This window comes from Colossoma macropomum, unplaced genomic scaffold (genome assembly GCF_904425465.1).
Source record: "Colossoma macropomum unplaced genomic scaffold, Colossoma_macropomum, whole genome shotgun sequence".
Lineage (NCBI taxonomy): Eukaryota > Metazoa > Chordata > Actinopteri > Characiformes > Serrasalmidae > Colossoma > Colossoma macropomum.
The window spans coordinates 12,656,211-12,672,928 of NW_023494808.1; the positions used below are offsets into that span (position 1 = coordinate 12,656,211).

A 16,718-nucleotide genomic window follows, 5' to 3' on the forward strand; every position below is an offset into this window, starting at 1 on the left:
ACTTTTATCACCTTAATGAGGTTTTACGGTGTACGTGGTTTGTTGAATGGGCCCTTCATGCTTCTGTCCATCTTTAGATTGGAAATTCTTCAGTTGCACTATCAAACAGTGCTGAATTTAAGGTAGCACTCTGACAAACAAAGCTACACTGCATTGCAGTGCTAACAAATGAACCTTCCTTGTGGAATGTTTATGGGCATTTAAGTTTTTTTTTTCCATAGCAAGAACCACAGCCCATGTAACACTGTACACTCACGAGTACCTTATTAGGTACACATACCTTGTTTTTACACTCATTGCCCATTTTATCAGCTCCACTTACTATATAGGTGCACCTTGTAGTTCTACAATTACAGACTGTAGTCCATCTGTTTCTCTACATACTATGTTACCCTGTTCTTCAATGGTCAGGACCATTGAAGTATTATTTGGGTGGTGGATCATTCACAGCACTGCAATAGTTTTTAAACTGTCCACTCACTGTGCGCTCTATTAGACACTCCTACCTTGTCGGTCCACCTTGTAGATGTAAAGTCAGAGATGACAGCTCATCTGCTGCTGCACAGTTTGTGTTGGTCATCCTCTAGTCCTTCATCAGTGCTCACAGGACGCTGCCCACAGGACGCTGTTGGCTGGATATTTTTGGTTGGTGGACGATTCTCAGTCCAGCAGTGACACTGAGGTGTTTAAAAACTCCAGCAGCACTGCTGTGTCTGATCCACTCAGACCAGCACAACACACACTAACACACCACCACCACGTCAGTGTTACTGCAGTGCTGAGAATGACCCACCACCCAAATAGTACCTGCTCTGTGGGGATCTTGACCGCCGAAGAACAAGGTAACAAAGTATGCAGAAAAAAAAGATGGACTACAGTCTGTAACCGTAGAACTACAAAGTGCATCTATATGGTCAGTGAAGCTGATAAAATGGACAATGAGTGTAGAAACAAGGTACCTAATAAAGTGACTAAGACTGTCAAAATCAAACCTTTCCACAAAACAGAACCTTTTCCATCATATCATATACATACGTAATACCAAAAAACGGAACACTTCCCATTAATCGTTAAAAAACCTGTGGGCTGTGGAGGACTGCGGAAGTCTTATTAAGATTCATACTACATCCTGTCCCATTTATCTGAGCTTTTTCTCTGCTGGTGCAATCAGATTTGCTGTGTTTGAATGGATGAGATCATGTCTAGCACAGGAAACCAAGCAGGAAGATGATGAAAACAGAAGGCAAACATTACACACTTCCAGTATCTTGCCTTTCAGTCTGACCTGGCAGACCTTTAAAATGCTAAGCCATGCACCTTTGATGGAAATTAGCCAAGAAACTCAACTGCTAGCATTTAAAACAATGGATACACATTTAACTTATTTCATCGAGTTAATGTTTAAATTAAAAACGCTGAGAGATCCAAAGCTGTTGGGAGAATTTTTAGACCATCTCAGCAATGAATTTAAAGTAGTAGCCAATTAACACTTCTTTCAGGTGGAGTTGGCCAGTTCAGACTCTAAATTCTCCAAATTTGCTTCAGTGAGCTTTTAGCAGGCAGCACCATGATGTTAACTGGTTCTTGAACTGGTTCAATGCTTTTAAAATGGTAAAAAAAAACAAATACTTCAGCCAAAAAAAGGCATTTAAGAGAACTTCCATTCTTCCCCATTCATATGTCCTTTGAATCAAATAGTGCAGTGCAACACAGCCACTTGTAAAAGGATGCAAACCCTGGATACGCAAAGTTTAAAGCAATGCAAACAGCACTTTTATATTTCTGAACATTCCAAAATGTACATCACGCTGAAATAGTAACGCTAAAACGATTATAATCAACAAAAGAACCTGAAATGAGTGTAAAACAATCAACAGGATCAGCTCATCTTACATCTTCCCACAAATATTGCAGTAATCATGCTTAATGTATGCAATCGGAGTGTTAGCTCAAACATTAATAACACTAGCCTGTACTTAGGAGCGGAAGGGACGTAAAACCAAATCTGATTCAAGATGTGGGAGATTTAACTGCACAAGTTTGACCAACATTTAGTATTGAATCACCTCAGCAGTGTCTTACAATGCATGAACTCAGATTGATGTATATAGACAGGTTCAATTGGAAACTCTCCAAGTATAATAATAGAGAACATCCTAAACACAAGCCCAACAAAACGCCCTCGACTTGCACAGCTATCTGTTGCACAACTCTGAGACACTGCAGTCCGAAAGCAACCAGACATCCTCAGATCCACAGCATGTAAAGCAAACATTGGGTGCACAATTGGCAGAAATGGACGCTGAATGATTTAGACACTTCGCTGCAGTGCTGCAGCACTTAAGCAGTCAATATTTTCTTTTGCAATAAAATTTGTTTTGCAATTATTTTAGATGTAAAAAGAACTCAATGTACTGCTGGACAAGTGGTGCATAAGATTCCTTTAGTGTCTCAGGGGTCTGACAGAACTGCAAACAACAGCAAAAGTCTGTTTTAGTTGTAAATGAACTTTGTAAAACAAAGAATGAGATCATAACAGAGGAAAAGCCTAGAGATTCTTAAGTAGGTCTACAAAAGGCAAAGGTTTGCTTAGGCATCTGTAACGTATGGTTGATTTCAATACGATTCCCTGTACTTAGCAAAGAAACACACAGTAGAAACCAATGGGCAGTTGCTTCAGCACTTGCTCACGGGCTTCAATAGTAAGAGCATTTTAGTACAGAGAAATGTGTTCTAAGTTACTGTTCCAGATAATCAACCACACACTACAAAAGTCACACATACAGTTCAGATCAAACACACTTGGCTCCAACATTCAGATGTACCTGAAAGCTTTTATCACCTGAACCAGATGTGGAGCTAAACCCTACACTCTTAAAAAAGATGGTTCTCCATGGATTCTTTGGTAAAGAAAATGGTTCTATATAGAACTATGAACTCTCAGAGACCCCTTTGCATGATTAAAGGGTTCTCTGCATCATGAAAGGGTTCTTCAGATTGATGGAAGATGTGCATGAACATGCTAGCACCCAAAAGAGTTCTACTGTTACAAGCTCGACACCGTAACAGTAGAAGAACCCTTTGGGGTGCTCTATAGAACCGCCTATATCACATTGTCCATCAATCTAAAGAGCACTTTCATAATGCAAAGGACCCTTTAGTCATGCAAAGGGTTCTCTGAGTGTTCATGGTTCCATGTAGAACCATTTTCTTTACTAAGGAACCCTTCAAGAACCATCTTTTTATTTATTATTTTTTTTTTTTTTAAGAGTGTAGGGTTTAGCTTTACGCCTAATCTAGCACATCCGATTCAGGTTAAAAAAAGCTTTCAGGTACATCTGAATATTAGAGCCAGTTGGATCTGAACTCTATGTAAGTGTACAGGGTGCTAGATCTCCAGCACCAGGACCAGGACCAGGCCCTCCTGCTTTAAAGCCTCTCAGAACACAAGCCTAAAGCAGGTTATACAGCATACATATTAGGTTAAGACAACAGTTGGCTGGTCTAACATTACAGCCAGAAGAAGAGGAGGTAGTTAAAAGCTTGATTTCTTTAATGCAAGAATCATTATTGTACATTAACAATTCAATGGTCTCTGCACAGCTCTTTTTTACAATATGTACCACAAGTCTATGTCAGCACCTACAGTTATTTACATTACATAATGTTACACTGGAGACAAAGGTGCTGGGGAGGGAGGGAGGGAGGGAACAGGGAGGAAAGGGAGGGATGATAGAATGAACGCATAGAGGGGACGAGGGAGGTTCGTAGGAGAAAAATAAGTGATTCAGGGTCGTGCTCAATAGAGTAAGTACAGCTATCGGAGCACTTGTGCCTGCTACTCGAGCAGCAAATAGAGACGGCAAAAAAATATACAAATAAAATAACATAGTAAATAATATTTTAAAATAAAAAAAAGCGTTTGTTGCTCTTTAAGCCGCAGTGTGGTAGCTGAGAGCTGGGGCAGTGACAGGCGCTGTTGGAAGAGGCAGGTACCACACACACGCTTCACACCTCTCTCGTGCAAATGCGCACGCTTTAATGTCGGAATACTTGCAAGTTCTCACACGTAAAGACGAGACAGATCCACAATCACGCACACGGTTCAGTGTTAAACATGCACACCCACGCGTTCACAGCAACACTCGCACCACCTAAACACACTGCCCTTAATACGCACAGACAGAAAAAAAAAGTGTAATTCTTCTTTTTCCTGCACTCTGTAAAGTGTCAGTACTGCCTTAATGCGACCTTATGGACTCGAGACATTCAACCGGACAAGAACAGAACCAGAGTGAATGAAGGGCGTGTGCGTATGTGTGTTTCTGTAGACATAATCGTATGGAAGGGCACTTCGGCCTCTGCGCTGAGCTCCGCCTCCCACTGTGACCTCACTGGGCTCTTTAGACCAATCAGAGAAAAGCGCTGGACAGGTGCGAGCGCTTTTTTTAAAAAATCGGCTGCTTATTGTTTCCTGGTCAGAGTAAAGATGGGAGGATGACTGAGGAGTGGCTTTTTTCGCTTTTATTTTTCGGTCGTTTACTTTTATTTTAACTTGTTTGTTTTTTTGCCTTTTTTTTTTGTTGTTTCTCGCGAGAGCTCAGATCATCCTATTGCGTTTGTGGGTGGGCGAGTCTGTGATGACGTCATTGCACTGGGCGGAGCTTCGTTTCCGAGTGCCATTGTCCAGGTGGAGCGCCATCTCCTCGGCGATGAAGGTGTTGAGGTCGACGTCATGGAGACCGTTTCGGCGGCGCCCCGGGGCGGAGCTGGCGCTCAGGTGTGTGGGCGACCCCGGAGCTCCAGAGCGCATACTGATGCTTGCCATGGCACCGCTTAGGCCTGAAACACATGCACACACAATCTGTTTTACCCCCCGTTTCACCATCAGGAAAACTCTGATACATTACATTACGGCCAAAATAAGAGGAGAGAGGCTAATGTACTTTCTCCAGCCCAAGTAAGACCCTGAAGCAGATACAGGCAATATAATGATATACCAAAATACCAGAAGTGACCTCCAGGGCTGCAAAAACGTTGACAATTTTAATTAAAATTTACTGTCAACAGCTTGTTTACTTACTCCTTAAACTCTTAAGACCAGTCGGCAGGTCCAAGATTGTCTATCCACAGTCTCATAACTGCATAATTTAAATATTAGATCCATATAAATCACTGTATAATCCATAGCAGTTACTATTTTTGTCGTTTTTCAGTTGAAAATGCCTGTTGCCCTTTACATTGTGTGTTAATTTCATGATGAATGGACTACAAGAAATAACCCAAAATGACATGGAAAAAAGTCTGGTTCCATTGACTTACATTAAAAGTAAAAGTAGGTTTTTTCCTTCTCCTGTAAAGTTACCATTCTTCCGACAACAGTGATGTGCTTTTAGATTATTAAGCAAATACGAATTTAAAAAAATTTAACTATGATGCTCAAGACATTCATATGATGCATGAAGTCATTCAGACAGAATGAATACACTACGAAAGCACTGAGGCAAAATGGCTTCTATTGTTTCACTGCACCATAAAATAAATTATTCTCACACAGTGAATGGCAGCAGAAAAAGGGACAGGAAACCAAAAAGGCATAACAACTGCCGACTATAAACTGAATAACAGTTGATAGATTAATCAAAAGTTTGTTGCAGCCCTCCAGCACATCTTTCTTTGTTCTGACATCTGTAACATATCAGAGACATGTTTCCATTCCACGTACAAAAGTAAACTCACCATGCAGAGCGATGGCCTCCCTGAAAGGCTGCAGATCCGTCTCCACGGACGAGCTCGTTTCCGAGGATGTGGGCCGGCTGGGCGACACCATGGCCAGTCTGGGCGGGGCCCTGGAGCTGCGTGGGGGTGGGGCCTTGCCACACAGGAAGCTGATGAGGTCTTCTCGACGAATGGTCCGCCTCCTCTTCTTCACCCAGGCCAGCACGTCCTTGTTCCGCCGTTGATGGCCGATCTGAATGCCAAGCTCGTAGCTTCTCTGGTGGGCCTCCACGCTCTCTGCATGGGCAGGTGAATGAAACACTGAGCATGCGAATGGCCTCCATATAACAGTGTGTATATGCACACATAAACTGCCTGCTATAAGCATGAGGTTCATGCTCTAGCAGATAATGCTTAATGAACAACATGGATTTACAAAATAAAGTAACTCAAGTCAACGTAACTGAACTCTTGAGAATCTGCAAATGTACACATTATAAAGCAAGTGGCCAAACAAGGCAGCTTTGCCACATCTTTCAGCATCTGAATACAAAGACCAGTATGTGTCATTTACATTCTCTCTCACTGACTAACCAATCTGTACATTGTATTTACTGACACAATGCAGAACAGATAAACGAACCAGCCAGGTGCATTTTATTACTACTGAACAGAGCTGTGCCAGACCAGACCATCGCTGTTATGCAAGCACCCTGCCATTAAGCAACAATGTTGGCCAGACAGGCCATTCTCAGGAGTGTAGTAAGAGTCGACGGAACAGTACGTTATGTTCATATCACGTGAAGTCCAGCGGAGCCTGATATTAACTACTAACTTTGTAAGTTTTAGCTGTGTTAAAGGGGCAGTTTAGCATTTTAGGCCTTTCAAAATAATGTTCAAACCAGTTTCCCCCAAATTATCCAATTCCCAAAGGTAGACCGGCTGTGTAGAAGTTAGCAGAAGTCACTGCTAACCTTCTTAAGAAGAAAACATAATCCCCAAAACAATCTGGTCAAAAACTCAAGACCTGAACTTATATACACTATTTATTACATGTGGTTGCACTGACTTTCGTACCACTACGAGGGTTACATGCTGAACTGCGTGACACACCACACTGGGCACAGTGGTTGTTTTTGTTGTTAATTTTTTACAGTTTTCTAATATCTACAGCTTTAACCTCTATTTTCAGGATCTTGCGAGGCATGAACAACCTCACGCAGCCTTCAAATGCTAAACGATCTGCAGAGGATTCACAAAGCAAGGTCTAAGTAAGAGACGAGGTAAAAGGCATTCCTACTAAACAGCCCCCGTTTTGGGCTTAAGTTATCCAGAAATTCTGCACTGTGAAATAACCTCGACTGTTAACTCAAGAAACACTCAAAAGATGACTTTCTTTTCATTTATAAGGGTGCTCAACTCTCAACTACTGACACGTAAGGGTAAAATAAATCCACAGAAACCTGTGCATTTCGTACATCCGCACACAGTATATTGTGTGCAATCTCTATGTGACTGCGCTAGCTGAGGAGTCTCAGACCCGAGTAAACGTTATTAGTTCAGCCCTGTTCTAAAGAGAACAGGAACTGACAACAACACCTCTAGATTTAGTGCCACAAATCAGGAAGTTAATCGCGAAGTCGAGGGCAAAGCCTTATGGTACCTGGAATTATAACGCACAAAATCTACAACCATATTAGGCAGCCGGTAACTTCTTCGAGTTAATCTGGTGGACTGTTTCCAGCAGTGCAGCGCGGCACGATACCATCTATACCTCTGTACTGCAATACTGACACACCATGATATTGCTTTTTTGGACTGAGCTATATTTTTAACCATATGTGCTAGATAAGGAGCATTTTATCTCCGATATAATACCCAGTGTTGCCGCTGCCCAGTAGTTTGGTTTTAGTTCTTCAGGACCTGACAGTTAGGTTTAATTTATGTTGATTCAATCCAATTAAATCAAAACAAGCTCTTTCAGGTTTGTAAGGCATTGCACAGCAGTGGTCTGGAGGCATGGCTGCATTAGCATTATTAATGCACACTTACATATCATCTGGTAATGTAGTGAAGGCATGTAGACTTACAAAAATAATATCAACATATAGGGTGATTCAAAAAGACTCATCCGATTCCAAAGCACCACATTTTCACAAGCGTGAGGCACCTAGGAACCAATCACATACCAATTGAAAGAGGGGGTCATAGAGTTTCTGACTGCCACTGGAAGATGGCTCCCTTCAGTCTGCGAGGAGATGCAACCCCTGAGCAGAAAGCGTTCTGCGTTCTCCACTTCAATCAGACTGAATCCGTCACAACTGTGCGACGTGATTTTTGTCTGCAGTGAACCTCCAACAGCTCAGAGCGTTCGTCGTTGGCTCTACAACACTGAAGGATCTCCGAAATCGCACTGAAAGAGCCGTGAGTGCAGCGACACCCAACATGCTCAATCAAGTATGAGATGAATTTGACTATGGCGTTGATGTTGTCTGTACAGCTGGAGGAGATTCATACTGAGCTCTTGTTAAATTACATAAACTTTATGCTCATTTAAACCATTTACAGTTTACTGCATTGTTTTGAAATGATTTACAAGTGAAATAAATCATTTTGAAATCAAAGGAATCTTTTTGAATCACCATGTATTTACTCATTATTTAAACACACTGGTGGATGTTTGCAGGATGGCATCCCAGTTTTTGACGGTCATAACGGACATCATGTCTTCAATTTCATCTAGATTTTTTTTTTTTTGTTGGGCTGGGTTTTGAGCACACTGAGTATCAAACAATATGACTGCGTAGAAGGACATCCCAAAGCCCGAGCTACTCAGCAAAGTGCAATTTGTGGGCTAAAATGCAGTGAAAGTATTTCAAAGTGACCACAAGAACAAAACCATATGTGCTCAGTACATCTCATTACTGAATATCTGCACGTATCTACTTTGATACTGAATTATCAGCATCAGCCAGAACATTAACTAAGTCTAGTCTTGTACTTCAATGCAACACCCATGGCAAATTACCAGTAAGAGATATTTTTAATGTAGTCTTTAAAAAGATGGTGTTTCAAGGCTTCTTTTGTAAAGACAATGGTTCTATATAGAACCATGAACCCTCAAAGAACCCTTTGCATAATTATAGGGCTCTTTGGAACATGAAAGGGCTCTTCAGACTGATGGAGAATGTGCTATAGATGGTTCTATATAGTACCTTTTTGAAAATGGGCTCTATGTAGCAAACGGTTCTCCTATTATTAGAGTGTCAACCTGGTAACAATAGAAGAAACGTTTTTTGGTACTATATTAAACCGTTTTCAAAAAGGGCCTGTACAGAACTGTTTATGGCACAATTATGCACACTTGCCATCAATCTGAAGTGCTCTTTCGTGATGCAGAGATCCCTTTAATTATGCAAAGGGTTCTTTGAGTGTTATTGGTTTTATATAGAACCATTTTCTTTACCAAAGAACCCTTGAAACACCTTTTTTAAAGCGTAGGTCTAGGCCTAATCAGACTCTGGGAAACTGGCCATTGGTGTCATGGTTAAAGTGGAGAGAATGGTCAACCTAAATCAACTGTGGTCTTCATTAAGGGGCTGTAACGTTCCTGTCCAGTCTCAGTTCAAGCCCTCCCAAGAAGGGCAGGGCAATATGATAACACTTATCGTGATAAAGTAGATCACAGTAAGTCACAACACGCTTTTCGGAGCATTGTGGATATCGCCAGGACTTCAAAACCACTTCCTAACAGCACTTTTGACTACAAAGAGGTCATAATCGGCCCTGTATAATTTAGTACTGCGAAGTGTGTTAAATGTTGAATAACCGTATTCACAGCTTTTGAGGGTATTTTTAAATGTGGCACTACTACGTCAGTTTTAACTTGTCAGATGTCAGTAAACAAAAACTGGGAGATATCGTGTGTCGTAATACAGGATGGTGAAGGATCACGATGCTATGTTTTGCCATATCGCCCATCTCTACCTTCAAGAGGTTCAAATGCAATGCAAACGAATACCACCTTCCCCCCAGGGGTCTTACTCTGTACAAGATCAGAGCCCCAGAGTCCCAGCTGGAGATTTTCCATAAATGCTGCAGCGCAAGCCTTCATACCCCAGTGTAGAGCAAGAACAACAGCACCCATCAGAGTCCAGTTAACTCACCTTTGTAGAGGTTGGTGACGGCAGTAGCAGCATTTTGAAAGGGAACCCACAAAGAAAGGCCCTGTTGCTGACAAACTCTATCTGTGGGGGGGAGAAGAAAAGGACAGGAAATGTTTAACCTTCCAAGAAACAAGCGTGTCATCACTTCCCGTCCGTGTTCATGAGATACTGACATTTACAGATGTGCTTACACAGCCAGAGCCTTTGAAACGGCTTTCAAAACGATCAGAGATAAAAGTCAGAAGCCCCCCGGCTTTCTTCAGGTCTAACATTTAACTTGTAGAAGGAGGACGGACACTAGCTGCGCCATTTTGTTGGGAGCAGTAGGTTTAGTTTATCAGAAAGATTGCACCATGTAAGCAAAGGCTGAGGAGCTCTGCGCCAGCACAAGCCTGGGCCCCAGAGATAACCTACGCCAAAGAAGGGCTGGTTACCCACCAGACTAGCCTTACTGACGGGTATGGGGCAGATTAGACCACTTTGGTGGACGTCAATAGACTGAACCCACCACGATAAGGACGAGGCTGAAGTCGGCCTCCTCTTCCCAGCTACTTGTTCGAATTCTCCCGTTCCACCTTAAACAGTGCAGCAGTTTCAATTATGACGCCCAGGCACCAGAATGGAACTGCTGCACCGTTTAAGGTGGACCGGGGGAATTCGAACAAGACGAGGCCAACTTCAGCCTCGTATAACAACTCGGCTAATCCTTCCTTCGCCATTTTGTTGTTGTAGCACTTTATTCAGCGCTTTATTTTCAGTCTCTTTTCAGCCTCACGCCGTCCTGGCTGCCGTGAGCTCCACCGTCGGCCCCTGTTCCTCGTACATAAAGAGCAGGGCGCTGACAGCGGAGAGGCTTTTGGCTCTAAAAACAACTGCCCGAGCTATTTTCACCCAAAGGAACTCCTCCCTGAGCTGGACTTCGCCATTTTGTTTCGCCAAAACGACAGCTAAAAATTAAAAATAAACACACGGAATGAGTTACCGCCGACCCGGCCCTCTTCTACGGGCCCTAATGTGTGTCGCCGGGCGAAACGACGCCTTAAATCGGTTTCTTGTCACGAAAAAAGGGGGCGAAAATATCTCGCTGACGATTAGCCTCACCCTTCGCAGCGCTAGCTAAGTTAGCATGAAAAGCTAGCCGGGGATACCGAGGTGAACGCTAGCTTAGCGACCTTCACCAGCAGCGCGTAACGGAAAAAATAACCCCTTTAGTTCGTTTCGGCGAGCTCAGATTCTGCGTTGGGATCATTAACGGACGGCCACGTCTGTCTCGAGGCCGTCGGTGCTGGTTTTCTAAGCTATCCGGCGAGGTAACGTTAGCTGCTGCCCTTTGTTTGCCGTTTACGTATAACGTTCGTGGGGGCTGCCGGGGAGCTAATGCTGGCGCTAGCGTTAGCGTTAGCGCTGGCTAAGCTAGCCCGCTAGTTTATCGTTAATTGGCGTGGAGGCTCGCTGTGTTTTGGGGGTTTTGTTCTCGCTTTGTGTCCCGGTGCGGACCTTTATAGAGCTGCGCGACCGCCGTGGCGGAGTTCTGGAAGAGATGCCAGAGCTTCTGCCGGCTCTGCTCGACGTCCTCCTCGCTCGGCTCGTCCTGCTCGGCCTCGGCCAGGCACTGCCGCTCCCATTTGGAGAACCAGTGCTCCGGCCCGTGCTCCTGGATCTCCGCTTCGCTCTCCTCCTTCTTCTCCTCCATCGCTGCTGCTGCTGCGGCCGCGGACGCTCACACCAGCTCTCTCGGCTCTAACGCTGCTCGGCGCCGGGATTACCGTTAGCGTTTTATGTGTAAATATCTACAGCGGGTAAATCCCCAGTCTTTCTTTCTTTCTTTAGAGCCGCCGCGGCCTCATCCGACAGCTGCCCGAGCTTCAGGCTTCGACTGCCATAGTCCGTCCGTCTGTCCGTCGGTCTTCTCTCCACCTCTCCGCCGGCTCACAAACAAAACTGGAGAGGAGGAGGAGAAAATAATAAAACGACGACGCAGAAAACAACTCGGGTCCTCCTGCCGCTGCCGCCGCTGAGGGGGGGAAACTCCGCCCACCGCCCGTTCTCATTGGCTGCCTTGTTGGATGGGCGTGGCTTGAGACCAGGCCCCGCGCTGCTGATTGGACGGCGCTGCCAGTACATCATGCCGTCATAGAAAAACAATGTTGACACCGCCCATGTTAAAGAGCCTAGACAAAAAACTCGACCTCAGCACAACCACATTAAGACACACAGGGCTCTGTGTTTGAGGGTCAGAGACGAAATTTAACTGGAAATATAGGTTTAGTGGGGTAAACGGCTCTGTTAGGAGTCACTGTTGTGATATGCCCGGTGGTCTGCAGAGGGTGGTCTTCACTTCAGCTTCTGGAAATGCTCTAAAATCGCTTGAAATAAAATCTCTTTACATTAAGTTACATTAAAAGTTAAGGACATACAGCCTTCTCCTGTAAAGACAGCAATGAGATATATAAATGAATAAATATGTGTGTATATATATATATATACATAGAAGTTAGCAGATGAGCTATCGCCTCTGACTTTACATCTACAAGGTGGACTGACAAGGCAGGAGTGTCTAATAGAGTGGACAGTGAGTGGACACAGTGTTTAAAAACTCCAGCAGCACTGCTGTGTCTGATCCACTCGCACTAGCACAACACACACTAACACACCACCACCACCACGTCAGTGTTACTGCAGTGCTCAGAATGATCCACAACCCAAACAGAACCTGCTCTGTGAGGGTCCATGGGGGTCCTGACCACTGAAGAACAGGGTAAAAAGGGGGCTAACAAAGTATGCAGAGAAACAGATGGACTACAGTCTGTAATTGTAGAACTACAAAGTGCACCTATATAGTAAGTGGAGCTGATAAAATGGACAATGAGCGTAGAAACAAGGAGGTGGTCATAATGTTATGCCTGATCGATGTATATACATACACATATATATGGGCTAAAGTATTGGGACACCTACACTTCGCACCTACAGGCGCTTTTCTACAGGCTCCCATTATATATATATCAAATCTTATCTCCACCCTTCTGGGAAGCTTTCTACAAGATTTTGGAGAGTGTCTGTGGGAATTTTTGTCCATTCATCCAGAAGAGTATTTGTGAGGTCAGACACTGATGTTGGACGAGAGGGCCTGGCTCACAATCTCCGTTCTAGTTCATCCCAAAGGTGTTCGATGGGGTTGAGGTCATGGCTCTGTGAGGGCCAGTTAAGTTCTTCCACACCAAACTCACCCAGCCATGTCTTTATGGAGCTGCTTTGTGCACTGGGGCTCAGTCACACTGGAACAGAGAAGGTTCTTCCCCAAACTGTTCCCACAAAGTTGGAAGCGTACAATTGTCCAAAATGTCTTGATCTGCTGAAGCGTTAAGATTTCCCTTCACTGGAACTAAGGGTTCTAGGCCAATCCCTGAAAAAACAACCCCATATCATTATCCCTCCTCCACCAAACTTTACAGCTGGTACAGTGCAGTTAGGCAAGTAATGTTTTCCTGGCATTCACCAAACCCAGACTCGTCCATCAGACTGACAGATAGAGAAGCGTATGTAGGCTAACCATGATACTGCAGCCACCAATGTAAACTCCAGCTAAAGGCATCAAAGCTCTGCCCCAATAATGGTCTGACGTTTGGACAATAAAAAGCACAATGTTCAAAGTTCCTTTGTGTTACCTAACTGAAAGCAACCTAAAGGAAATGAGGAAAAGGATCAAAACAAGCTGCGTTTCCTGCACATACATGGCTTTGAAACTGCTTTGCATACATTATGTAAACATCCTGCAGAAAGACCTCTGATATTTGAGCACTTTTTAGGTGATTTAGGCTGTGGATGGAAATGGCGTCTGATTTTTTACATTTGTTTCCTTTGTCAATTAACAAATTCCAGTCAATATATATATATATATATACACACTGATCAGCCATAACATCAAAACCACCTCCTTGTTTCTACTCTCATTGTCCCTTTTATCAGCTCCTTTTACCATATAGGTGCACTTTGTAGTTCTACAATTACAGACTGTAGTCCATCTGTTTCTCTGCGTACTTCGTTAGCCCCTTTCACCCTGTTCTTCAGTGGTCAGGTTTTATTTTATCAACTTTTTAAATTATTCTTTAAATTATTTTTGTATATGCTCATTCTGAAACTGATGCCTGTGACACATTTAAAAAAAAGTATAATGGGGCAATTTAAGACTAGGAGCACTGTCAAATGTTATGATTGCAATTATGCTTGGGTTTAAAAGGTGCATCAAGGAAAGGCCTAGTCCTTTTTGAGCAACAATGGCACGAAGCTCACCTGTTTGTCAGAAACAGTATCAATATAATAGTTTAAAAAATAACATTCCTCAATGAGCGATTCCAATGATTTTAGGTGTTTCACCCTCTATGGTGCATAATATCATCAAAAGATTCAGAGGAACCCCTTTTAGCAAAACAAAAGGCCAAAAACCACTGAATGCCCATGACCTTCGACCACTCGGACAGCTCTGCATTACAAACTGACATGATTCTGTGAAGGATATCACCACATGGGCTCAAGAGTACAAACAATTATCAGTAAACACAGTTTGTTGCTGTGGCCACAAAATGCAATTAAGACCGTACTATGCACAGCAGATGCACATAAACACCACCAACTTCTCTGGGCTTGAGCTCATCTGAAAAGGACTGATGCACAGTGGAAACGTGATTGTGGTCTGACGAGTCCACCTTTCAGATTGTTTATGATAGTAATCGATGTTGTGTTCTCTGGGCCAAAGAAGAAAAAAGACTAACCAGATTGTTACCAGCATAAAATTCAAAAGCCAGAACTTGTCATGGTATGGCGGGTGCTTATGGTATGGGTAACTGAGTCTGTTTACACCATACATTAACATGTGTGCATAAAAAAACACTTCAGCACATGCATCGTTTCTATTTTACTTTTGTTTAATTTTCCCTCATTGTGATACGAGTTGACAAGCTTGGCTTGGACACTTTCATCTGACCAGAGTGCAAGAAGGCTCTTTGGGGAACTCCAGCCTCATGTATCCTCCACCTTCTGTTCCTTGTTTATTGCACTCGGCAGACATATTTCCACATACGTAATTATAAACAGATATTAAAAACACATTCTGTTTACACTGCTGTTCAGGATCCAGTTCAGGAATGTGGTCAGGATCCGTCACCTCTGAATGAGGTTTGAGTGATCTGATTGTTATTTGATCACAATGTATCCTGGGGGTGTTTACATCTCGCTTTTCTGGTGGTCAAGTGCCATCTAAACATGATCCAATCACCAAAAATGCATGTTGACACAAGGTGTAAACAAGCCCATTAACACTGATATATATGTAAGATATATACACATTGTGGAGCAACATATGCCGTCTTCTAGACAACGTCTTTTTCATGGACGTCCATGCCAATTTGAGCAGGTTTGTAATTTATCATAAGTGCAAATGGCCTACAGACCACCTTAGGCATTTGTTTGTATTTCATAAAAAATCTAATATCCTGCCTGACATGTTACATAATACTTAATATTTGTGGACAGATCAATGATCACAGCAATATACCATTTATTTCAGGCTTTATTTTCTCACAGCAGACAAACCTAAACTGAGAAAAAGGTAATAAAATGAAAAAATGACCACCTAAAGAACGCTTTGATAGTATTTTCATAGCAGAGATGTATTCATAACTGAAACTCACACGTGCAATCCTATATCACCTGAAGCTTGGCTTGACCGCTGTCCCATCTGCACTCAGTCTGCCCTGTGTAACCCACGTCACTGTTGTTCGTAACATAAAATAGCAAGAGCACGTTGTTCCAATGTCCCTTTAAACAAACATTGACTGTTGGTCTAACAGCGAAAGCACACTGCTGGACTGCCCCTTTAAATACAAACATTAGACTGTTGGTAAAAAAAGTAAGTTGGTGTTATTTTCTTTAAAATAGGAGCTTCGTCACCAGCAGGGCAGATAACAGAGCACGTCTCCTGAGTAATTTTGATCCTTTTACCCAATAAATCCTTCAAAACAGACACTGATTCTTAAAGAAGACTATTCACATAGGCACATGCACATACTTTGATCAACACTTTGTACATGATACATGGACTGGTGAGTAGGATCAGTTAGCATAGCATTTGATATACACAATTTTAGAGACAGTTTCTTGAACGAAAAAAATAGTTACGGTCATTTTTTAAAGTGAAATTTTATGTTATTTAATGTGCATGTACACATACTGAGCACTTCAGTAGGTACACCTACGCTCACTGTCCATCTTATCAGCTCCACTTACTATATAGGTGCACTTTGTAGTTCTACAATTACAGACTGTAGTCCATCTGTTTCTCTGCATACCTTTGTTAGCCCCCTTTACCCTGTTCTTCAGTGGTCAGGACCCCCATGGACCCTCACAGACCAGGTACTATTTGGACGGTGGATCATTCTCAGCACTGCAGTAACACTGACGTGGTGGTGGTGTGTTAGTGTGTGTTGTGCTGGTACGAGTGGATCAGACTCAGCAGTGCTGCTGGAGTTTTTAAACACCTCAGTGTCACTGCTGGACTGAGAATAGTCCACCAACCAAAAACGTCCAGCAAACAGCGTCCTGTGACCACTGATGAAGGACGAGAGGATGAACAACACAAACTTTGCAAACGGTCTAATAGAGTGGACAGTGAGTGGACACAGTGTGCAAAAACTCAATAAAAAAATCATGAACTATTTTTTTCAGAGATTTTATAGAGATTATTAGTTTTGTTAATAGCATAGAAAAATAATTTTAATGTCAGCCAGTCTTGTTAAAGAACCTTCACTAGAGGTAATATGTTTAGATTTACCCAGT

At 42.9% G+C, this 16,718-nt stretch overlaps 1 protein-coding gene across 1 annotated transcript; it reads right to left on the reverse strand.

The window, feature by feature from the left end:
- Positions 1–3,532: 3,532 nt before the first annotated feature.
- On the reverse strand, positions 3,533–11,867 carry zgc:77849 (UPF0472 protein C16orf72 homolog). Its single transcript, XM_036557342.1, has 4 exons — positions 11,382–11,867; positions 9,885–9,965; positions 5,740–6,015; positions 3,533–4,842 (listed from the first exon to the last, which is right to left on the reverse strand). Exons 1-4 carry the CDS (start codon positions 11,575–11,577, stop codon positions 4,601–4,603), a joined length of 795 nt encoding a protein of 264 aa, XP_036413235.1. The 5' UTR covers positions 11,578–11,867; the 3' UTR covers positions 3,533–4,600.
- Positions 11,868–16,718: the final 4,851 nt, after the last annotated feature.